General features: G+C 38.9%; 1 protein-coding gene across 2 annotated transcripts in view; it reads left to right on the top strand.

Annotated features, from left to right (window-relative positions):
- ubash3bb (ubiquitin associated and SH3 domain containing Bb) overlaps positions 1 to 20,315 on the top strand; it is a 44,081-nt gene that overhangs the window by 17,835 nt on the left and 5,931 nt on the right. For both annotated transcript variants that reach the window (XM_042413847.1, XM_042413846.1), the window contains exons 2-6: positions 17,337 to 17,390; positions 18,127 to 18,313; positions 18,410 to 18,608; positions 19,211 to 19,380; positions 19,550 to 19,758. In XM_042413847.1, the coding sequence (XP_042269781.1) occupies positions 17,337 to 17,390; positions 18,127 to 18,313; positions 18,410 to 18,608; positions 19,211 to 19,380; positions 19,550 to 19,758 (819 nt within the window). The remainder of the gene's footprint in view (positions 1 to 17,336; positions 17,391 to 18,126; positions 18,314 to 18,409; positions 18,609 to 19,210; positions 19,381 to 19,549; positions 19,759 to 20,315) is intronic.

The following is a 20,315-nucleotide window of genomic DNA, read 5'->3' on the forward strand; positions in this document are numbered from 1 at the left end:
TCAAATGGTGGATCTCTCATTATTGAAAACAACCTTGCTGTTGCGTCTGGCATACAGTATATGCTTTGTTCATATTCCGCTGTGACGCTAATGTCTTTCAGTGAGCACATGTTATAGTTGGTGCTTCCATATGTTGCGTGGGGTGAGAAAGATTGTGTTTAGCGCTCCAATTAATAGGAGCACTATATGATGGTGTAATCTTATACAGTGAGATGTCAAAGATTTTATAATGGTTTGGACTGTGTGTGAAATATTGAACAAGGGGAAATGGTTGTTTGGCAGATAAATGTACTGTTTGTTGCCAAGATGCAGTCATTTGGTTGGTTGATTTTTATCCATTTTATTTTAATAAAGTGACACTGCAAGTTTAAAACTTGCAGTAAAAACACAATATTAATACATGTTAAAGGGGCAGGACTTGGGAAGAACTGGTTCATTTTTGAGAACAGTAATCTGGAGTTTCTATTTTTTCTGATTATTTGCTTGTCTTGTGCATAGAGTTGAATTATAAACAGTTATGGTTTACTAATGAATTATATGATGAACCTCCAGTCTATTTTTCCTCCATTTTCTTTCAGATGCTGTACGTGATCTTATCAGCGTTTTAACTAGAGTTGTTAGACTGTGATGGAGCTTTGTGACACAACCTGTGAATAAGGTTGTTGTTCATGGTGTGAATCCTTTTTAGTCAACACGTCTGAGTGGATTAACCTAAACCTAATGCTGCATTATTCAGTCTTTTTTATTTTAACATCGACTAAAATGCCATGCAATTTGAAAGGGGTCACTCACAAAGATTAATCCCAAGAGAATTACCCAACTCTACAGCTCCAGGACAATATTTAACCTACATTAACACACAGTTTTAGTTTTATGGCTTTTTATATACAATATCATTTGATCCAAACACCTTTACCAGCCTTGTTTCCTGTAAAAAGTTTAGATCACTGTACGCTACCAGCCCAGCACCAGGTGGCAAAGCTAGCAGCTAGCTGCTAAAGAAATTGAAACATCTAGACGCTAATGAGCTAGCTACATTTCTCAGGAGTTGGTGGAGACCAACACAGAGCTAAAAGGAGAGTGAATATTGCCGTCATATTCATCAGCTGGACAGAAACACTCCAAATGAATGTTGTTCTGTGTCTGCTGGGTGATTAAACAGGGCACTATACAAGATTTAGATTTTATTTCTAGACAGAAATGCAAGTAGACATGGACAGATTTTTTTCTAGCAGTAGTTCTCACAGTGATGAGAGAAATGTGATGTTCTGGCCAGTGATGCAGGCCAGTGAGAAAAAGAGGTGCCCAGCTTTTAACAGTGGAATATGAATGAGATTTTCTTGTGTGTGTGTGTGTGTTTGTGTGTGTGTGTATGTGAACTAATCTGTCTGTGCACGAATATGTCTGAGTAATTGGAGTTGAATCAGCGAGTGAATAAGTTGTCTGAACACTGAACACTCTCTGTGGGTTTGGTCAGACGGAGACTTTTCTCCAGCAAGGACCAATTAGGATTAATGAGGAGGGAGGACAAACAACACAGAAATGAGTTGTGGAGATGGATGCTTATTGTTTCCCCGAAGATGCCAACAAAAGGCTGTAAACCCACAGTTCATTTTCACCATGAATAACAAACTGGCTGAATTTCCTCTTATTACTGAGCAGATTAGAGGTTTAGTTCTACAAACATTTCCTGGAGGCAGAGCTGGCCCAGAAGCACGACTAATTTCACTGTAGAGCCAAAGCTTAACTCTGTTCAGGCTTGCTCCGTCAAGAAGAAACTGTGGTTAGCAACCTCTGTGCAGTATGACACATTACAATATATACTATGTTTGTGAAGCTTGTCGAAGTCACACTGAATTTAAATTCATTATTTGCTATAAAATCTTGGAGTTTGTTTTGACTTTTGTACTTACTAAAAAGAAGAAGTTATACGTTTTTATTTGCTGACAATGCCAGTACCAGTAATTTGATGCAATATGTGTGTAGGCGGGCACTAAAAATAGTTTATAGGGCTGCAGCTAACGATTATTTTCATTATTGACTAATCTGTCTATTATTTTCTTGGTTAATGCCAAAATGTCAGAAAACTGTGACATATGTTCGTCTCAGTTTCCTAAAGCCCAGAGTGATGTCACCATTAATTAGCCAACATCACATGCTCACAGACAAAATCTCAAAACTTCTGCCCTCAAAATGATAAAAAAACAATGAACAGCTGCATTTAAGCAAAACCAACTCACAGGTTTTCCTTGATGTAAGAGCAACAGATGACAAAGAGTGCAAAAGCCCTCCAAAAGGTCATCAATGTTTAATCCACGCAAAGAATAGTCCGTAAAAAACACATTCTCACATCTCCCACTGATGACTGTCAAAACTTCATACTAAAGCATTTTCCTATTGAATATAACCATCTGAAACACAGCTGTGACCTGTGGGTGTTTCGATGCCTGTCCAGGTGTGAGAGCGGATGGGGGTGTCGATCTGGGGAGAAAATGCTGATAAAATTACTGGTGTCCAGTGTATCCTGATGCTTTGATGACCATCAACCTATGACAGTTTGCCAGTATGTGGACATGTGGTCCTGTGAGCGTCACTCACGTCAATTCTGCCAATGTGTGTTGCACTTAAGTTCCATCTATGATATTTGCACTCCCTTCATTTGTCCATGAGTCAGTATGTTACTCATTGTCATGATATGAATCACACAATAAAATACAAAGTGCTGAGTTTACAGAACTATTTGCGGCGGTGAGTTTTGACAGTTTGATCATTTGCTATCACCACATCTGGACTCATTACTCCTTTGTATAATAATAAATATGTTGTAAATGTTGCAATAACATGAACAGAAAGTTGGTAGGAATCAGTGCTAACGTTAGCAGGCCCTGCTAATATAACCTTCCAGTTAGGCTACCAAGTGGAAGCTAATTAGCCTGGATTGTTATAGCTCCCACTTTCAGAATGGACTGCAAACTTAGCAGCACAAAAATGTTGGATGTTGTTGAGGGACAGATGGCTTAAATCACAGTTTGTAACCAGTGCTATGTGGGTTTGTTGAAAAAGGGGGCAAAACAGTGTATTCGCAGACTATAAAGGGCTATTACATGCTCCAGTCAGTAGCCCACCACGGAAACTGACAACGCATCTCTCAGCAACTCTCAGATGTCACTCAACTGCTGCCGTGGGAAACGCCCACCCAGAGGCCTGAAGCGTAGACGCAGTTTCTACAAATATGTCCAAAAATTGTTTCATCCTCTTGTGAAAAATATAGCATAGCTGTTACAGTTTATCTTTCCTTACACAAAAAGTGAGGAGACTCCAAATTTCAGTTTGACTTTAAGAATTTACCAGTAAGGTTTCAACTCTGGGTAGTAGACATGGATGTCTTACTGTGAGTAAGGTGGTTATGACGTGGCAGTGTCGAGTATTAACATGTCAGTTCTCATAGTGTCAGGATTCAGACTGTGACATTGATTCTTGTATACTGTGTGGTTTATCAGTAAATGTCCTATCATGTAGGATCATTTATGTGACACTGCCTTTAACGTGTGAATCATCTACATCCCTGCACGCTAAACTCAACCATCCATGTAGAAATGCTCAGAAATTTGAATGCATCCATGATTTCATTTGTTCATAATGCTTTATGGTTTTAGAGCGACTGCCGCTAACATCCCATTAGGAGAGTGTGTTTTCATGTAGTTTTAATAAATGCTGTCTCGGAGGACGGAGAATACAATTCTGGGGGAACAACATGCATATTTGAAATGGTCACAGTTCAGCATAGAATATATGCTATCAGCAGCTTGAAATCCAAAAATATCTGTATGGGGATTTGTGCCGATCTTAAGTCACCCATTTGAGCAGAAGTGTGGTGTATTAGTGTACTTCTGTGTGTGCTGTCTGGCAAGGAGACTCCCTGGAACAATGTACAGTAACACAGGAAAAAGATTATCAGTTCTATTGTTGTGAGGACGGAAGTTTGTATCCCCCATCCGCCTCACACAGCACAATGCTGGCTCAGTATAGAAACAAAGTCTCTAAGAACAAACACACACTTCTGCCAATACAACCAGAGCTACTAAAGCAGCTTAGGACCAACCTTGAAAAACCACCCATTCACCACACTGCCGAACACGCTGCACAGACCCCTCTCAGGCATCTCTTTTCTGCTGGTGTTTTAAGCAGCATGTTACTGTAAGCAGGGATGCAGTTTTGCTTGCTTTGTAATATAGATTCATGATATAGAACATAAGGAGGCTTTTTTTCTGAAAATATATGTTATTTGGCAGATTAACAGACTCATCATGTCATCATGGAGTGTTTATTTTGTGTCACAGTCTTCGGAAAGTGCTGGCCCAGTTTCTTTTCATAACAGCACTATACATGTATTTTCATTACTATGAAAATGTCACCAGACCTATTTCTTTTCCAATTTTAGCTCAGTTTTTGGGGTTTAGGCTAAATTATATTTATAAATTTAGGTCACAATCAGCTTTTTGGTAAAAATACACTCCCTGATGTAGATATTAGCTTCTCAAATGTGAGTATCTGCTTATCCTTGTCTTCTATGAGGTCATACTGAATATCTTCAGGCTTTGGACTGGTGTTGGACAAAACAAATCATTTGAAACTTTAATAATAGTCATTAGTTGCATCCTTAACGTGGTGGAAGAAAAAGCTCAGTCCTGCCTCATAAACTCCTAGATCAAACTGCGTACAGCTCATACACTCACGCCAAAATGGTTGGGAACTGCTGTATTAGATCATTATCTCTCTTCCTCTGTGTGTCGATGTGAAGCTCAGTAAAAGGAACAGAATCCTGTGGTTGTACCTCTGTGGATACTGTGGTCACCTGCCCCACAAATCTGTTCCTGTTCGTGTGTATATATACGCTTGTTTATATGTTCATCTTTCTATGTGTGTGTGTGGTCGTTTGCATGTGCGTCTTTTCACAAATATGTGTGTTTTCAGATTTGTAAACAGGAAGTGTGAGGATGCACGCAGTCAAGAGGACACAGAGCAATGGGATTTCCCACAGTGACAGAGCTGCTCAGCTGCAGGAGGCTGTGCGCGAGTGCATGGTGTGTTTGTATGTGTGTGTGTGTGTGTCTGTCTTTTTACATGGGTGAGTCCATGTGTGGTTTATGTAAATTACAATAAACAGTGTGAAACCAACAACAAGTTTAATTATCACACTGACGTGTATTCATGTGTATAAACTGATCAAATGTTGCAGGTTAAAGGCTTTTGGCAGATGGTGTGATATAATATATTTTGCAATAAAAATGTTAACAATCACACTGCATCTTATCTATCAAAGTGGACCAAACTGTCTGGCTCCCATTTTTAATAAAAGGCTCACCCAGTGTAGTTGCTGGAGCTTGGTGGGTGTGTGTCAGTGCAGTTGTGCTGTTTCTACATGTGCTACGTTAGTCTGTGGGAGCAGGCAAAACTAATTAAGGATCACCAGTTGTCAGACAATACAAGGAGGGGCTCAGAGCATCCTGAATTAGCTGCCAGCCTCACTGTCAAGACAACTGGTCCTGACAACTGCTCCAATTGAAACTAATGTTACCGTGCATTATCACTGTCAACTGAATAGTTTCACATTTTAATTTTAAAATGTACATCATTTACATGGTTACTAAACCTTGCTTTGATATCAACTTTTACATGTTCACAGAGAAGTGAACTATTAGCTACTAACATCTGCTGTTTGCAGCAGAAGAGAAACACATGCTGTTGGCTCAAGCTTCACTGGGGCTCTGAGCAGAATTTAATCCCCCCCCCCCCCCCCCCTCCGCCAACCTGCTGCATTATGGTCACACAACAGCCTGACATTTTTGCTGCACAGTACAGCACAGCTATGACATTTAACTGACTTTAAATGTCATGAACAGTTGAATTCTTGAACTTGGAGCATTTAGGGGTTAAACAAGAGCGATGTGAGGGAAAGGCGACTAAGGATGTGGGTTTAGTAAAGGTAACCCCAGGCTTTCTTTTGTTGCTAGCAGGGGGTTTTATGTTCTCACTGAACAGTGAGTCACGTTACTCCATGATGACACAATAGATGCAGGATGTCTGATTGAATAATCAATGGAAATAACATTTCTTATAGTAGTAGAGTAATCATTTGAGCTATTAAAATGTCAAACACAAGTCACCGGAGCTCAAAGTGATATATTAACTTGATTTTGTTTAACTAACTAAAAAAAAATAAAAAAATAAATTACTATTTACAAATTATATGAAATGAAGAAAAGGTCATTGTTGAGTGTAAAAAGCTTTGCAGCAGCAGCAAATACCTGCAGATGTTACTTAATAACATCTGCAGGTATTATTTTACTTAATGAATAATTTTAGTGATTAGTTAATTATCCCATCATTTTATTTTTTTTCATTCTGAAATGATCTCATTAACTATGTGATAGTGGCTGAACCACCAGCAGTAAGTTTAGTTTAGCAACATGAAGGAAAGGAGAAGTCTGTCAAAACACTATCTTTAACGGATGCTAAGAATACTTTGTTACTTCCACCTTATACAGCCCATAAAACATCAAGACTGCACCCATCTATCCATCCATCTATCCATCCATTTATCATCCATATTAACACTGTTGTATGTCTCACGAGGTAAGCTAACTATACAAGTCAGTGTTTCCTACAGCATAGGGTGTGTATACTTTAGGGAGTCCATCAGAATACAAATACAACAGGCCTCAGATGTTCATAGCAAACATATATAATGTATAATTATGTATTGTTGCAAACGATTGTAGTGTTTATACTGATAACATCTAGAGAACGGGTCGTTAACCTGCTGAACAATAACTCATAAACTGTCTAACCTCTGTCCCCTCCTCCTTTGGCTCTCAGTTTAAAGCTCTTACCATTGCTCATATTAATGTGTTTTATATGTCTCAATACATATTGTTTCTTATGATTTGCCGTTGTGGTTAAGGCCGCTCTGCAGTGCACTTAGTTTAAGTTTAAAGTAAAACGTTATGTGCTGTGTGATGTATACAGTGTTGTGTTGCGTGGGCGTGTTGCTCGCTGCCTTGTCTGTTTCTCTTCCTGTCTCTGTGAGTCGAGCAGTTATCAGAGGACCTCTCTATGGTTGGAAAACTTTTCTACTTTCACATCTCCGTGGGTGAGAACAAGCAAATGTGGTTTTCTCACAATAAATGCTTTTAAGGCGATAGATTGACTCTGCATGTGTTAATTAGGCAACAATGGTTAGCTATGACATTCACAGTATATATATATGTACAAACTTTCTTAAAATGAAACAGAAGCGATATTTCAGCCAGAAAATGGTTGTAAAGTGTACTTGTTTTTTATGAGTTTGACCAGTGAACGGATATAGCAGCTCAAGGGGAAACAACCTAGGCAGCCACTTTCTATTATTTTTGTGAAGAAAAACCCGTGCAGCCCTCAACAGCCTGCATTTAGTTTGACTTTTTTCATCTATTTTTGTTGCTGATGAGGAAAATTCATCATCAAGGGACATTTTCTTACAAAAGACCTTTCATTCAGTCAGCTCTCAACCCACACTGTTCTGGAAACCCACAGGTGTGGAGTCATGAAGAGTCGCTGGGACTGTCAGGCAGTGAAACAGCTGTGGAGCAGTTGTTTTATCATGGGGAAGCAGGGAGTGGTAACCACCAGAGTTTGACAAATGTTGGGGCTGATATTTGCCTTTTAGTACAAATCTGATGTTTAAGGCTGCAATGAATGATTGTTTTCACCATCAATTAATCTACTGATTACATGATGATTACGTTTCCAAGATTTGAATATGGTGACATTTTCAAATGTCTTGTTTTGTTCAGCCAACAGTATAAAAAACATACAAAAACAAAAGATATTCAGTTTACTAGTATCATAGAAGACAAAAAAACAGAAAGTATTAACATTTGAAAAGCTGCTGCCTCAAAACGTTTATATGTTTCCTTAAAAATGCCTTAAACCATTAATCGATTATCAAAATTGGTGCAGATTTTTTCTATCAATTAATTTTAGCAGCAGTTTATATTGTTCTAAATATATTTAATACGTAATAAATTATATAAACATGAAGATATAAAAAACATACACACACATAGATGAATAATTTAGTATTCCTCTTTCAGATGTGTATCCCTGGCAATGGGGAGAAGGCTTTAAAGCAGCATTTACACATTTCTGTTCAAATTTTATTCACAGAAAATATAATTCCACAGTTAACTGAAGGAATAAAATATAGTTTATATACTTTCTTTTTGGTGTCTGGGGTGGGGGGATCATGCTGGGTAGACTTACAGTAGACTCATGACCTTACAAAACCCTGGAAAGGGCCCTGATACAAATAACAAAGTTAAAGGATTAGAAGGTGTGTTTTTTAGTTCTTGGAGGAGCTAAGCTAGCAGTTTCCCTTTGCTTTCATTCCTTGAGCTAAGCTATGCTAAGCACGTGAGGTTCCACACTGAACTCACACATATCGATCTTTTCATCTAGATGTGGGTTTGATGGCAAATTACCATAAACCCCAAAATGACAGGCAGACTTTAAACACTGTTCAAGAGGCTTTGTCACACTAACACAGAATGCCAATCCATAGTGTATCGGAAATGAACATAAAGATGACAAAACAGATGCAACTAGAAACTTGTGATCAACTTAAAGTATGTTGCATGAATACACCAAATTATTGGCTAGCAACAGTAGTAGTTTTAGTATCAGCCCATTCTTAGATGTATTTTCTCATTGCCATGAAGACCATACCGCCTGTTTCTTACACTGACACGTTGTCTTTGGCTTCCTAACTTCATGCTTTGACGCTTCCTGTATGTTATAGTTGCTCTGTCGTTTTATGACTGTACTGCAGAGGTAGTGTTATCTTCGAGGAACAGGATTTGACCTACAGTTTTCCAACAAATTAAAAATGTATCAATCAAGACAGGCAGTTTCTGTACAAATCAGAGTTAATCAGGTAAAGAAATCATGCTCCTGAGGATATTTTAGCTGACAGTTTGACTTTATGCCATGACTGCCACTGCTTGAAGCCACTCTACTGACTTTTGCTTAGCAACATTAAACTCACCAGAGTGTTGAGGTCTGAAAGTGTGCACAGAGTTGCACTGTCATCATGAAGACTCAGGGAGTGGTGCGTAGCTGGCCTTTGAGGCTTTAGCGAAGCAGCTCTCTGTTCCCACCAGACCCAACTGATCGCTCCTCTGCTTTGATCAACAAACCTCAGGCCAGGCTGTGCTACCATCATCTTTCTGAACAGATTAGACTTGATTTCTTTCATGTTTCAAACTGAAAGTAGTTTGCTCCCAAAAAAGCTCCTTGCTGTGTTTACATGGGATCCTCCTTCAGCCCCAACTAGCCTCTAATCGACTTGTTTGATTCAGCTCAGGGCTTGCCTGCTGAAACAACATCCCCCAGCTATGAAAAGGCGAGGAGAGGCGACAGAGGAAAAAGGAAATGTGGGCTGTCATTGGGAACCCTTAGGTTTCGTCTTTTTGTTTCTCTTTTGTGGTTATTTTTAAGTCATGATTTGAAAACAAGTACAAAAAAGTTGTAAAGGAAAAAAAAGTCACTGTATTACCCAAAGTGGTAGGCCAGGTACAAACTAACCCTGTCTCTTTATAATTACAGTTGTGGTCTTAAGCCCCATTTGGACGGGATTAACATTACAGTTAGAAGTGGGGAATGAAATGTTCACTGTGCTCCTTGGTAATTTAACTCATTGGTCCAGACTGGATTTTAATCTCTTAAAATCTTAACACACAGATGTGACACAAATTGATATCCAGTGTGACTTACACTTCCTGAGGATATCATCATCTCTGACGTCCATAAATCGTAAATCTGAATACACATCATAGAAAACAAACATTCAGGACTTTCCTGAGAATTAGGGCTGCAACTAATAATTATTTTCGTCATCAATTAATCTGCTGATTATTTTCTTAATTAATTGATTAATTGTTTTGTCTATAAAATGTCAGAAAATAGTGAAAAATGCCTGTTGTAATTTCTTAGAGCTCATGATGACCTCTTCTTATGTCTTGTTTTATTTCATCAACAGTCCAAAATCCAAAGATATTCAGTTTACTATCATCTACAATATATAGATAGATAGTCGTCTATACATCAAGGGGTACATTATAAACAGGAACTGCTAATAGTTAATTTTATGTACTTTAACGGCGCCAAATTGCCAAAGTGTAAAGAAATATCAGCTAAAAACTGGGCTCCCAAAGGAATAACAGTACTACCTGTAGCTGACATTACAACCAACCATTTGATGAGGTTTCATGGTGTCTTGCTCTCCTAACAGTTTCATTTTTGTCTGTGGTTTCCAAAATAGGCCTATATGTTGGTGTTTGCATGTTTCCATTGGATAGTTATACTCCATTTTCACACAAAAGTTAAATTTCACACAGAGCTGATGTAGGAGAAGTGGCTCTTCATGTGGAAAACAACTAAAATACAAGAATACAAGGAGAAATAACAGGAGGAATACAGTAGGTAATTATTACTGGGATGGAGGTGAAAAATGATCCACAAAAGCGCTTTAGACTGGATTAAAATCACTGACGAGCAGCAATGTTAAAATCACCCCACCTCCCCTAGAGAAATCAATACAGTCCCAGGGGGGTTTCATCTAATCTTATTCCCTGGCCGAAGAACCCCCTACACAACACAGCAGGTAGCAACTAAGATGAATCCACCAGAAACTAAAACTAATTCAGTAAAACACGTGGAGAGAAGTACAAAGAATCATGTGTCATGAACAATTCTGTTTCAGAAACATTAAACCACACAGTAAAATCATATCTGAGAGTAAAAACGAACTAAATTGTTGTTAATTTAATAAGCAGATCATTTTAAACAGCCTTATAGAGTCAAATCAGCTTCAAAATGTGTTACAGAAAACAGAACTTTTGAAAATCCTAATACAAATGCAACCCAGTTCTTTAATCTGTCACATTTTAAGCACATACAGTTCATAGATGTTAACAAGTGCTTATCCCTGTGTGATTTTCTGTATTTTTACATCATTTCTACCTTGAATTGAACAAAAACATCAGTAGCAAAAAGGCACCCAGAATGACGAAACTGTGTGAAGACAATGTGATGTATTAATTACATCATTGATCCCTAGATGATTTATTTATTACGGCAAGTTATGCAATACCACACGTCTCTTAAGTAATGCCTCATTAAGTTACAGTCACATTTAGTTACAACACATGTAGTCTGAACACTAACAGTTGTACTTGCTCAGTGTTGTGTTGGGATTTGGGTTCATACCTCGATACAAAAACCCTTCATTTCAGTGACATTTGTTTGTGTCAAGCAGTAGTTGCTTGTACATTGTCTAGATTTTGGAGCATTCCACAACTTTACACTTCTTGTTCATCAGCTCTTCTGATGCTGAATTGCTGGGGTATTTTTGGCGACTGTCTTGCAGCATGAGCCTGTGCTTCAGCTGTAACTCATGAAAGTCTGATTCTGTGGCACAGAGCAGACTCATGAGATGATGGACAGTCATACAGCTCTTGATGCAAAGAAGCATCTGCAAACTAAGACACCGCTGCCACCACATGTGAGGGGTCTTAACTTGGAATGCAGTGTTTGCTTTTACAGCAGACATGGCAGGGGTCATGCCAGCCACAAATATCCCGTTGTGACTCATCAGTGTATTGAGCATTGCCCCTGAACTCCTGAGTATCATACAAGTGTTTTTTACACATTTGACACTCATATTTGTCTTACTGAGCGACGCTTTCTGTCTTGCCTCTATTCTTGCCTTTGTGAAAGTGGAGTCATAAATTGAGGCTAGAGAAGTCTTATTGGTGGGGTTTCTAGTGACTCCCCAGATGATTGCTCACATTTTTCTTGGAAACGTGTTGTAAATAAAGCCTCTTGTGCAAAGATGGAGTGCTCCTTTTGACAACATTTTTGTAACTGAAACCTTGGAGATTTATTATTGACTATGGAGTCATTTTCAGACTGACGTGTCTATATGTATTTTTTACATATCCTAAATTTCCTTTGATAGTGGTATGATAAGACACTGTGACAAGGGACCAATGGTTCACACTTCATATGATTCTTTTAATGGTTGTCTAATGTCTGATGAATTGTGTTATCATTTGTCATAGATCATATCACTCATTGCGGGGTTGTTTTTTTTGACTCTGTCTTCTTTTTTTTTTTATCTCTAACTTTGTGTTGGAGATAAATGTTCATCTGAGCCAACCAGAAATGGAAAAAATATGACTTCATGTGTGCCTGACGTTTCTTCACAAGAACAATTAATCAGTCAATGGGTGTATATATCATTAAATGTTCCAGATGACAATAGTGTGACTCACTAATGGGTCATCAAAGTCACCCCTGAATCGCCCCTGAAAACCTATTTTAGAGCTTCTTGCTGTGGGCGATGGAGTGATACATGAACACAATTTTCTGCCAAAGTAAGTAATTTTGGTTGTATCACATGAGAGTCAAACTCCCTTTTTATATCATCAAATAACTAATTAAAAACAAATATAACAGAAATATGAGCACTTGGATAAACATCAGCGTGATAAGAACGACCTTAATAACAGAAACCATGTTTGGGAAAAATGTATTTGACGTGAACTTTAATATTTTAGTTTGGCTCGTACCATCTGCTAACATGGAGGGGGTGGGACTTATGACCCTTACTGCAGCCAGCCACCAGGGGGCGATTGAGATATTTTGGCTTCACTTTTGGGGAGCTGTCATGACCTCTGTATTTATATACAGTCTGAGTTTAGCAGTCACCAGTCACTTGACTCACTCACTGAAGACACGACTCATGTGCTACAGAGATGAAATCTGGGAAACGTTGTCTAATAGAAAGCAAAAGTATCAGGATGAAGTCAACTTTAACTTCATTTCTCAAACTCCCACGTAGTTTAGTATATGCAACGGTTCAGACCACTGAGCAGGATACATAGGAGGGGACATAAAAAACATTTAAAAAGTGTTGTGTTTATGTGTGGGTTAGCTGAGTTTTTGAGTGTTTGATTCTCAATAAATAATACCTACAGTAGGAATGTTTTTTTTCCAAACTTAAAGATCCCCTCCAGACATGTTTTATAAGATAAATAAAAATACTCTGCTTGGAATGATCATTTGCATCTGATATGGTGTTTTCCACAAAAAAAGTACAATTACCTTGTTAAAATCCCTCAGTGAAAACTTCTAGAATCTATGAATATGCAAATATTTTCATTTTCAGAAGCTTAACTGCTGGACACAAGATGTCTCCTACCTCACTTTAAAGTGCAGTCTCAGTGTTTGTGCACTGGAGGCTTCAAGTTTCCACATTGCACTTGTGTAAGTTGCATTCTGGACCATAATTGGCTCCAAAGTAGTTGTGATATCACAAATTATTCACGTAGGTACACTTGTTAAAGTGAGATTTGAGGTGAGCACAAAGAAACTTTCCTCCTTCAGCAGATGAATAAGAAAACAACCTCTGCACAGACGTCATTCTGCACAGTGAAGCTCAAACATCCAAGTCAAGTAACAACAATAACACATTTTTGAGTGGAGGGGGACTTTAAGATCTGAACCAAGTTTTCAGGGGCTTTAAGGTCACTACTGTCGCAATAACTTTTCCCATCCTGTGCAGCCCATTTCCTGTTGAGCTGAATGTTTGTCATGACAAACAAGGAACCGGGAAAAATCGGTCTCCTCTGCTGACTAATAAATTGTGAAGCATATTTCAGAGGCCAAATTTATCAATGTTGTTTTAGCGATACACAGTATCTACATAAGGCAATAATATTTGTTACTGTAGTTTAGGAAAGATACACATACTGTCACCCTTAAGCAGTATGGAGCGCAGTCTGTATTTGATATTTCACAGGGAATCTAAATAGAATTGCATTAAAGTGAGTATTTTACACTCGACTGCCTTACACACTGATGACAAACACGATGACAAATTGACTGACATACGGCTCACAGGACCCACTTCTCCTTTCCAGCTATTGTCTGGTTGTGAAAGCTCAAAGATATAGGGCCTAGCATCGTCATTACCATTAAATGTAACCCAGTTGTTAGCATGTGGAAAACCTTTCTTTTATGTTCCTCATGTCTGGCTCTATTTACTGTTCGCTGATGTGTTTGTTGGTGTGTGTTTGTGGGTGTGTGTTGAAGTGGTTTCAGTCTCTTCCTTAAACAGCTTCCTTTAGGCGCTTTGTCTCGGTCTTTCTTCCTTCTTTCTGATTCTCTCACATACATATGCAGTGGTATGTAGGTCTGCACCTGTGGGACACAGCAGTTTCATAAAACCCAACCAGTCACCAAGACACCCGTAAGCTGAGTGATGTCTCTGACTGCCTCTGCTGTGGTCAGAACCGCTGCTGACTGAGCTCACTGTTGAGAAGTTACATAAAATGTGTGTTTTTTTTCACAAGGATGGGTAGGATAAGAATCCACAAAATATTCAGTTAGCTGAAAACAACTGTCTGCTGCTGGAAACAGGATTGTTTTGACCAGTGAGACTCAATTACAGTCAATTCTGGGATTGTGAAACCAAAACAACAAGCTAAAAGAGGCTAAACTGGGCTGTAGAGCTCCTTATACATTTCAAATGGTTAAAAACAAGTATGTATTAGTGTAGTGTTAAAGTAATACTGTAGCGTAATATATTAAAAAGCAATAGTAGCCTTCTAAGTTTGGAAGCACTGCATGTTTGCATCAAATAAAAACAGCCAGTGGTTGAAATTATAAATATAGATTATCACCACACAGTATTAATGTTGTTTCAGTCCAGCATACTGTATTAGCAGTGGTATTCAAAGATGTGCAGTGATCAAATCCTAAGACATACAGTCAGCATGCAGTCATTAATGCTCACACAAACACGTCTCTCCGTAGCACCTCCACCTTTCCCATCGCGCAAGAACATCTCATGGCATGCTGAGGGGGCCGACCGCCCCCCAGAGATAGAAACCACATTAGCATACACACGTTCTTATCTTCTGTTATGGCTAATTAGATTCTCTGGCTCTAATATGAATCATCCGATCTGCCGTTCCTTCTCCTGCTTATCAGTCGAGCCTCCAGGTGTTGCTGAGGTAAGGACGGAGGTGTGAATGGATAAATTGCCATTCTCTCTGCTTATTGCTTTTAAACTGGTGTTTGATCTCTGTGGAGGATTGAAACTTGTGTAATTGGCAAACATAAACTTGAGACTTGTGTCTTTACCAGTAGCGGAAACCTTGTTTGTTCTGTGAAAGCAGGAGCTGAATATCTTTCTTCAAACAGAAAGCAGTTTGAATAAGCCAGTTATTTCAGCTTTCACATCACACTCTTTTAGGCTATTCTGTAAAATATTTCTATGTGGCTTTCTGTAGATGACTGTGCAATCAATTTCTTCAGTTATCAGCCAGAGAAAGCAGATAGTAAACAGATGGTTAACAAGAGAACACACCACACTTCATAGAGATGACTCATTGCTTCACAAGTAACTGGAAGTCCTTGGTTATTGTTATGAGGAGACCTCCTCTGTGGTTTGTTCACACTTACTCCTATGAAAGGAATTGATGTTAATGTCTTCCCACACATGCTGAGTATCATCTTCCACGCTGGGTAGAAGGAACTGACGTGTGACATAAACGTACAATTACTCACTGTTACGCTGAACCTTCAGATCACAAGGTGGGAGTGGAAAGAATTGAGAAATATTCTACATAACTGATACTGTATAACTGTCACCTTGAAATACGTGCGTTTTGTTAGAAAACAAAACTAACTGTCTTAGATTGGACAGCTACCAAACTGTAAATATGTATCAAGTGTTGTGTCGTTGAGATATTTCACTCTGGTTGGTCAAACACAAGTGTATTTTTATTTTCTTTTTCTTTTTTTGAAGGATTAAGTTAATATATCGACATGAATTTGAATAAGTACAGTTGCATAAAGATTGGTGAAATATATCAATATTATTATATATCATGTAGCTGACTGTTGATTTATGTTATTTATTTTCAAAGTGATTAGGTGATGTAATTGTATTCAATTTTGGGTTTTCATGGACCACATTGATATATATTGCAGTAAAAGTAACGAAAACGCAATAAAAATAAAAAAAATATTTTAAATAAACACAAGCATAATCGATAGCATTAATGATTGTTGCATTTCACTTACATGTACGTGCTCCAGTTCTTGGAATTATGTGTGCTGGTTTACAGGGACACTAAGTGGAGTGGAGTCATAGTTAATGTTATTAATTACACCTGTGCTTTTCCTGCCAAGACGAGTCTGCTGTGGAAAAAAGGTCTAAAGAAACCAATTCAGACTAGCGTAACTGTGTGGAAGGCTTTTTGGCTCATATCACCCACTCTAGTGTTCAGAGTAAACTGCCAAAATAATAACACACGACTACATTTATTTATTTGTTTGATTAAATTAGATTAAGTTTAAGTTAAAGTTTATATTAACCACAATCAGTTAATGCCGCTTTAAAATGAATTCTACATACATTTGCACAATCTTCTTACAAATGTAATGTAAAATGTAATTATGTATTAACCAGTGCCTGATGCGATGTTTTTACTGGATGCAAACACTAAAATTAAAAGTTATCAAGTAATCAGAACTTATCAAAGTAAAAACATAATTGACTTCAACAAATGTTTAGATTACAAACGCGTCTTACAGTAATTTCAGCCATGACGTAAAATCTGCTTTGTTTATTCCACCACTGCCAAATATAGTCTTCTTTTAGCTCTAACTAGTGAGAGAAGAAATGCATTTCCATTTGACAATGTGATGTTTTTCTGTCTGAATTGACGGCTGCCGGATTTCTGTTTAGAGATTCACTTCAGCCAGTCAAACCAGGAAAAACCTGAATAATTCACCATCTTCCTTTTCCCAGTGACACCTCCGGAGGCAGCTCTGCTCAGTCAACAACTTTGCACCTTTTCCATATTTTCTCCCTCTTGCTTTAAAGCCATTATTTGCATCTCTTAACTGTTCAGAGTGTCAGTTTCCACATAGGCATGGATCCAGCACAGTTCTCCTTTTATTTGCCATCTGCTGCCAGAAAACTCTTGAGGATAAAAACTACAGTATAGAGAACAAGATCAATGTGTTCCAGGGCTGCTTAACTCATTCAGAAAGAAAAGAAGTATCTTCTCTGGGTTTCTCATTGCTGCATTGCGCTCACTAGTCACACATTTTCACTGTGCACATTTCACAGTATAAATGAGCAACTTGTAAGTGAACATTCTCGATGTTGTTGAGGATGTAATTTGATTTTTATTCTTCTCTCTTGTGCTCTTTTACAGATTGAAAGCCCTGGTATCAACAGGAGGTCGGAGTGTACAAGCAGCATGTGACTGGTAAGTTAAAACAACATATGTGTTTACAGTACATACACATATACACATCACAAGTCAAGGAGATGATGATATGTTATACTGCCCTCTGCTGGGGAAAGAAGATCATCCTTCTCTGACACAAATTATTATTCCAAGCAGAGTATTTTTTTCATTTTAAAATTTCTAAATTAAAAAAGTAACAATTTTTGTAAAATTCCTCTCAACAGATTGGAAGCTCAGATTCACTAAATGTTTGTGTCCAAGAAAGCCAATGCTGTTCACCAATTGCACACAATGTAAGGAATATCACTAGTCATAAATAAAGCCTGTTGGAAATGAAGGCATTTTGCACCAGTGGCTCCACCAAATGACTGTAGGCCAAATAAGATCTTTTGAAATCCTGAATTAAGACTCAGGAGTTGGTTCACTCAGAATATCTGCTGTCATTACTGGAGGACAGAACTGTTACCAGAAAACAAGCAGACAAGGCAGAAAGTTTTCTGTTCGAAACAGAAAAGTATTAAAATGATTAATTATAAAGGAGCCGTAAGGCTTGAGTGAACTGCTCTTACGGCTGAAATCATTTGCATTCAGCACTGTGTGCTCACTCACTTCCTCTTTTAAGGTTTTACTTATGTCATAAATGGACTGACATGAATTTTGTGAAGTAGAATAAGAGTTGAAAACAAAAGAACATTAAGCTCAGCAAATGTATAAACTGTGACTTTTGCTTAATTCCATTCACATCTTCCCTCAGGCTGTTCTCCCACGTGGACGACCCGTTCCTGGATGACCCTCTGCCCAGGGAGTTTGTCCTCTACCTGCGACCCAGTGGGCCACTACAGAACCAGCTCTCCCACTTCTGGCAACAGAGTCGGGTCACATGTGGCAAAAACAAAGCCCATAACATTTTTCCCCACATTACCCTCTGCCAGTTCTTTATGGTGAGTTGGAGGGCTGAACTGAACTGAAACTGAACTTTCAGAAAGGCTGATGAGTAAAGTTTACAAGGCGTGTAACTCTTTTACCCCTCTAATCAGTGTGCAGACCACAAAGTGGAAGCTCTATGCGAGGCCCTCCAGGCCACCGTGCAGCAGTGGCGGGGTCGATTTCCCAGCCCACTGCCCCTTGAGCTCTACACATCCTCCAACTTCATTGGTCTTTTCGTGGAGGAGCAGGTGGCCGACGTCCTCAAGCAGTTTGCAGCCGACTTCTCCACAGAGGCTGCCAGGAAGGCAGGTAGGAACCACAAGCATTAGAGGATAATTGCACTATATATGGATCTTAGCTGCCATCTATCTGTCCCATCTTTAATAACTGTCCTCATCACCATATCCTGTTTATTTGTTGTGTTTATAGACAGTATATCAGCAGCATCATATTCACCATGTAATGTGTGGTGACCAACTTTGTTTTCCAGCAGCGGCAGTAAATGATTGGCGGTCACATCGTGTTATTAAAGTGCTCACTCAGCCTGTCAGTGTAACTGATTTTAAACACAGGCGAAAAATGAGAGTGACTGGCAAACGGTGTGTCAGGCAGCTAAATGCCAAATCAGATTAGAGCCATGGTGTTAGTGTTAATGCTCTGTCATATGTCTGCTTCACGGTAAAGTGTCAGATTAGTGCGTGTGATGTGTGGAATGTTGAGGCTTGTCTTTTTCTTTGTTTGGTTTTTTGGTTTTTTTTTTTCAGATTTCAACTCTAATGATGCCCTGTACAGTTTCACCTCAATGCGACTTGTTGCGCTTATTTTTTATGCAGTTTTATACAGATAACAAAAAGTGCAAAATCTGTATTCAGTATTATCTAAAACAAATTCCTGCCTCATGTGTCATCCAGAGGTCCACGTGGAGCCTCATAAGAAGCAGCTCCATGTAACTCTGGCCTACAACTTCCCCACTGATCACCTCCCCTCGCTGGAGAAACTGGCCAAGGGCATCGAAGTCAAGCTTGGCTGTGATTGGCTGGCTGTCCTCTTCTCCAGGGACATTCGTTTTGCAAACCATGAGGTAATCTATTATTCATGCTTACACTGCATGTTTCAAGGTCACATATATCTCTTTACAAGCAGCGTAAGAACATATTGACACAAGTGATAGTGAGTGATGGTGCTGACAGTTTGTTTTAAACGTCAGTAACAGCCGGTAATAGACACGCCTGTATATGTCCCATGTGCAGACCCTGCGGGTGATGTACCCCTACATGCCGCAGAATGACGATGAGCTGGAGCTGGTTCCTGGGGATTTTGTCTTCATGTCTCCAGTGGACCAGGGTAGTACCAGTGAAGGCTGGGTGAACGGGACCTCGCTGGCCACCGGGCTGTCTGGCCTGCTGCCTGAGAACTACGTCAGCCTGGCCGACGAGTCCGACACCTGGGTCTTCCATGGGTGAGCAGACCACCCATACTGGCACAAGATTCTCCAAATAGGATCAACAGATAAAAAAACATCAACATCATGATACAAAATACACATAGAACACCCATTTGACACTGAAATACTAAAAAGTACAGTTGTGAGTGCATCCAACACTTTGGTCAGATGCTGGCCAGATTACCATGAAACTGAGTGTAGATAGTTTTGGTGAATATTAATCATTTGGTGGCTTTGACCTTTTTTAATGCAACAACTAGGCCAGAATTTGCCCTTGTACACAAGACATATCAGAATGTAATTGGCAGATTATCATGAGATTGTTTGAGCGCAATCATGCTCCTCAGACGGTGACCCTTTTGACCCTCTTCATTTGAATGTCGATCAACAAACATACATGCCATCCTTTATCTCATCTATCCAAACAGCAAAATGTGGCAAAACCCTTTCTTATATTTTCAAGTTTAGATTCATTTACAATATGCATATGTTGTAAGATGCAACATATCAGACTTTGTAAGCAATAAAGCGATGAATTCCTGGTCTTACTGTTTTTCCATCATTGATTCCAT

The sequence above is a fragment of the Thunnus maccoyii genome, chromosome 6 (genome assembly GCF_910596095.1).
Source record: "Thunnus maccoyii chromosome 6, fThuMac1.1, whole genome shotgun sequence".
Classification (NCBI taxonomy): Eukaryota; Metazoa; Chordata; class Actinopteri; order Scombriformes; family Scombridae; genus Thunnus; species Thunnus maccoyii.